Source organism: Frankliniella occidentalis, unplaced genomic scaffold, assembly GCF_000697945.3.
Source record: "Frankliniella occidentalis isolate FOCC.00 unplaced genomic scaffold, Focc_3.1 Scaffold3896, whole genome shotgun sequence".
NCBI classification, from domain to species: domain Eukaryota; kingdom Metazoa; phylum Arthropoda; class Insecta; order Thysanoptera; family Thripidae; genus Frankliniella; species Frankliniella occidentalis.
In genome coordinates, this window is record NW_026270949.1 from 5,716 (window position 1) to 11,090 (window position 5,375).

Genomic DNA, 5,375 nt, shown 5'->3' on the forward strand with positions numbered 1-5,375 from the left:
TCTTCATTTTTCCCACGCCCGGCCGTGCCCCCTGGCCGAGCGCTCGCAGTTTGTGCATGACAACAGACATATTATACCCTATTGTAACCATGTTGTTGGTTGTTGCCTTTGGAACTCATATTCTGGACAACACACTCGAGGACAATGTACTCAACATCATGTATCATGCCGTTGGTCGTCATTGAATGCACCAGAGAATTACAGACTTTTTTCCAAAACACTTTGATTCAGTCGAGATATTTATACTACTATACTCCGTTTCTGGCATGAAGACTTATGTGAGACACTCCTCAGCGTGTAAAAATACACAGAGAAAATTTGTTGTGCAGCAAACGATACCTAACTAAAACTTGTGTTCACTTTCCCGTTAAAAATACGTACATTTAAAATATTAATAAAATAATATCACTCACACTTCGGAAGGTACCACTCAAGCTACAACATTGACTGTGAACGTCAAACATTTTTCTCTGTGTACCCGATGCTTCATTTTACTTTCTCCAGAGACTTTTTATTTCTCTTTTTTTTTTTGTCTAACCTTCGCTTTGGCCTGCCGACCCGCCGAGCCGCGCCCTGCAGTCTTGTGTACACACCGACCGTGATTTCGTGTATGACTTTCTCCTTTTCCCCTCCAAACTTTCTTGTCACGAATGCCCCGAGCCTGACGACCGGGTCGCAGACAAGGAAAGTCTGGCCTCACTCGAGCGCGGTGCAACGCCGCCGCTCCCGGGGTGCTTCTGGCAGAGAAGAGCGTCAGTTCCGCTGCAGGCCGCCCAGAGTGCCGAGCCGCGTTTGTTTACATCTCGGCGACGCTGGCGTCGCGAAAACAACGCACTCCATCCTCCCGAGCGGCAGACGGCGGGACGACTCTCTTTCTCTCGCCACCCCCTTTTCTGTCTCTCTCTGTCTCTTTCTGTTTGCTAATTGCTTTATGCCTGGCTGGTGCTCCGCAGTCCCGCCCAGGATCGCCCCCTTTTACTTTGAGGAGGGCCTGACCGAGGGCATGCGGACACAGGTGATGTGCACCGCCTCCCAGGGCGACCCGCCCGTCACGCTGTCCTGGGTCAAAGACTCGGCCGCGCTCGACGCCGGCCCGCAGCAGCACACCGTCCAAATCAAAGACTTTGCCGCCTACTCGAGCGTGCTTACCATTCATAGCGTGACGGCCAACCATAGCGGCAACTACACGTGCGTCGTGACCAACCACGCCGGACGCGCGGAGTACACGGCCGGCCTGTCGGTCACGGGTAATGCTCCGCCCCCTTCAGCCACCCCCCAAAACCGCTCGGGAACCTCCGCAATGTTTTATAAATAAACTAATCTAGTCAGTTCAGTGGAATCTCGTTTATTATTGGGCGCGCTAATCCGTGCTAATCTTAGAAGGCTTTGTCAAAGTTGAGTAGTTAGTTTATAGAAGTGGAGGGAGGAAAAGTATCTCTCTTAATTTGTTTTGTAAAACGTTACCCTTTCGAAACGAGGGGTTCTGAATACAAGTTAGTATAGCGCAGCGCGTTATTTTTCATACTTCCAAACTGTGCACGTGCACTGGCGCCCCGAAACTCCGTGCGGGGCGGCGGTCCGCTTCTCCCCGTCAAACGAGAAGCGACAGGCGAGGACAGCTAAAGTGCGGGGGATGCGGTCACGTCGGGCGGTCGATGGGAACAAGTAGCAGAACTCTGCGGGGGATGCTCTTGCTCCGCCGAAGTTTTCCTTGTGTCAAAACGCATCCCGTCGCCCTAAGCGATGTACCGCCGCGTTGCTGAGAAGGCGGTACCTCTGGTTTCTTCCACGTCGTTGCCCCAATTTGTTTCTTTTTTTACCGACATGCTGGAGGTTCCTGTAGCTCTGTAGTCTACTTTTTGTAAAGCACCGTTTGATTTTTTTGCCTAAGTGGACAGCACCGTTTCGTTCGGGCCCGGCGCAAGCTGGGCCGGGCTGGGCGCATGCGAGCAACCATAAGCACTATAGGCCCTTCAGTCTTTAGAACGGCACCGGACGTACGGAATTTGGCGTGGTTTTCAATTCAGCTGACTCTCGCGGCGATCCTGCGACAGTATCCGCGTTGACGTTTCGTACAATTATTTCGAACATATTTCTTTCCAATGCTGAAGCCCCCGTACCTCTTGCTTTTTGGCTTGTTGTGCTGTGCATCCCACCCGCTGCCGCCTAGGACCACTTTGCGTAAAGAGTATGTAGCGTCTTGAGAGGGCTGCCCGGACACGGCTTTGCTTTCTGGCCACCATGAAGCGCTAGTAGTTTAGCGAGGCGAATGTCGTAGTTAGCAGGCACCCCAGTGGGCGGAGTGTACGGGCGAGTCTGGACCAATGGAAGGCAGAACGGATTGGGCATAATTGATTTCGAACATTGCGTTCGCTTCGCATTACGCCCAGAAGCCTGATTATTTTTTTTTCGCCGCAATCAAATTGATATTTTCTGTCTTAGTTTTTGTCCATTGGTTCGATCCACTCTAATCTCAACCCACAGTTTTAATATTCAATAATATTTTTATTAATTTTTGTGGCGAAAGGGCCTTTTTCACATCGCGTAACTCATATTATCTACTGATAAAATTCAAGTAACGTCACCTTCACTGTAAAAAGAAGTCTTTTACTTCTCTCTGCAGCTCTCCGTGACGGCCATCTTTTGAGTGTGCCCCGCTTTTTGCAGTGCCTCCGCGTTGGGTCGTCGAGCCCGCCGAGCAGAGCGTCGTCCTGGGTAAGGCGGTCACCCTGCCGTGCCAGGCCGACGGCTTCCCCAAGCCCACCATCACCTGGAAGCAGGCTATCGGTGAGTTTCTTTCCCACCCCCCTGTCGTTTGTACGACCCGCGTGTGCGTGACCTGGCATTTCTGAGGGGCGCATCAAAACATTTTACATAACCTCGTGCGTTCCTCATTGTCATCGTTGTTCTACAATATTTTTATAAGTTCCGATTTAGAATCGATGTTCTGAATGCACAGTCCAATGAGAATTCTACAAACACTGATGATGAATAAGTAAAGTAAAATTCTCCTACATCATTGATAGGAAAGTTTTTTTTTTCGCGGAGAGGTGCACCGTGCTCCCTGCTCTGGTACATCCCGAATGAGGACATGTTCAAATAGTTAGCTGAGTTCTGGAGAATCTCCTGTTTTTGACCGCGGGACCTGACCGCGCTCATCGCTGTCCATCCGCAGGTGAGAGCTGAGGAGGAGTCGGCATGGTTCGAGTGCGGCTAGTGTCGGGCTGACAACAGACAGGGGCAACTTTCGACCAATTCCGCCGGGTTCTGCCACACCGTCCACATTTCCTCTTGCTATATTCATGGGTCGGCTAGTGCTGCCCACCATTGCGTGTGGATGCCAACAGTGTTGCGCTTTTTGTTTGCGGTTTGGTCTCTTTTGGCCAAGAGAGTCGGATGGATTCCAGAGAAAGCTACGCGGAAAACCGGCCATGGACGGAGCAAAGCAACTGGCCGATTGTGTTTGTGAATTGGCGTGACGGAGAGAGGGCAGCAAAAGAAGGTTTCGAGTGACACTCCTGATAATGAATGGACCCCATTGTACGCAATATTTTGCTTTCAGCAGGCCGTAGAAACTACATGTCGTAGAAAATTTAGTGCATACAAACGCGGGTCGCACAATAACTGTGGCCGTCACGAACAAACGGTTTAGTTGAGACGTAATAGTGGGCACTTCCAATCCACTGAACCAGGTGGCTGATTCAGGCCACGCACTTTCATAGTTATACTGTACAGCATGCACGCGTGCGGGCGGGTTGCCTACTCGTGCGGGGCTGTAAGGAGCCGTGGGCACCAAGGATAGGCAAACCCACCCGCACCCGTGCATGCGGTACAGTATGGCTACGAAAGTGCGCGGTATGAATCAGCCACCTGGTATGTTTCTTTGCCACTTTCGTTTGCCTTTTAATGAAAGCCTTTGGCGTTTCTTTTAGGAACGCAGCCGCAAGAGTTTCGAGACGTGGGGTTCGAGTTCCAGCAGTTGGAGGAGGGGTCGCTGTTCCTTGCCGAGGCCGGCGGCCAACACAAGGGCCACTACATGTGCCAGGCCACCAACGGCATCGGGCCAGCGCTCAGCAAGCTGGTGAAGCTCAACGTGCTGGGTGAGCCTCCGGGAGCGATTAGGACTTGGCAGCAAGGTCGGAGGGGCCGGTCCTGCGAGAGCCTTTCTAATCCCCCTCCCCCCCCTCTCTCTCTCCCTCTCGCAGCCGGGCCCCGCATCCGGCCTCGCCCGCGCACGGAGACGGCCCGCCGAGGCGAGGCGGTGACCCTGAGGTGCGCCGCTGACGGCGACCCCACCCTGGAGATCGTGTGGCGGCTGCGCGGCTCCAGGATCGACCCGGCCTTCGACGGCAGGTAAGGTTGACTGGCGGCGGCTGGCGGCCATGGCGCCTGCGTTGGCGGAGGTAGGCCGACCCGCCGGGTGGGCGCGCGCGACGGGCCGGCCTACCTCACAGGCGCTCTCCCCTCCTGGTGCGCAGGTACGCCATCAAGACCACGCCGTTGGGAGCGGGCTCGGCCGCGGGCGGCGCCGGCGGCGGCCCCCTGGCCGGCGTGCTCTCGGAGCTGACCGTGGAGGAGACGGAGCTGCGCGACCGCGGCGAGTACCAGTGCATCGCCAACAACGCGTACGGCCAGGACAGCGTGGGCGTGCAGCTGCTGGTGCAGGGTGAGTAGTGATCTTCGGGAGGTTTGACGAGGGAATTCCTGACGCAATAATTGTCGAGTGACCTCAAAGTGGCTTGTCCATTGGGGTGACGTCGTTCTGCATCGTAACTTTCCGAACTTTCCTTGTTGTTTTCCCTGCAGAGCTGCCCGACTTTCCGCGGAACCTGCGCGTTTCTGAGCAGACGGGTCGGTCCGTGACACTGTCCTGGAGCCCGGCGCCGTCCGCGGCCGACTCGGACTCGGCCGTCGTGTCCTACATCGTGCAATACAAGGAGGCAAGAGGTGAGGACAGCGGCGCCGACCATGATTTACAAATGCGTGCCAATAAGTATCAACACTACGTGATTTTAGAGGGCGGGATCAAAAATATTGTGTGGTCCCAAAAGTTTTTGGGACCCCATAATACTTGGATTCCCCCTCCCCAAAGGGCACTTGGTTTGAGCACAGCTCCAGTGTCCATATCTCCAACTGCATGCCCTGCATTCCAGATGTGTGGCACGACCACAATCAGCAGAAGGTGCTGGAGGGCGCCGAGACTTCCACGCTGATCGCGGGCCTCCGCCCGGCCACCGCCTACCACTTCCGCATCTTCGCCCAGAACCAGCTTGGCACGTCGGCGGCCTCGGACGTCCTGCACGTAAGTCGAGTAGGGATTTGGAAGCCGGAAAAAACAGGAAAAGTTGCGGGAAAAAACGGGAAAAAACGGGGGG

At 54.4% G+C, this 5,375-nt stretch overlaps 1 protein-coding gene across 1 annotated transcript; it reads left to right on the forward strand.

The window, feature by feature from the left end:
* Positions 1 to 6: 6 nt before the first annotated feature.
* On the forward strand, positions 7 to 5,302 carry LOC127752093 (cell adhesion molecule Dscam2-like; the record flags this gene model as incomplete). The annotated part of the gene is made up of 7 exons (XM_052276664.1): positions 7 to 1,247; positions 2,668 to 2,787; positions 3,933 to 4,100; positions 4,206 to 4,353; positions 4,479 to 4,666; positions 4,807 to 4,947; positions 5,154 to 5,302. Coding segments are annotated over exons 1-7 (1,680 nt in total), but the record flags the coding sequence as incomplete, so codon positions are not given.
* Between the last annotated feature and the right edge of the window lie 73 nt (positions 5,303 to 5,375).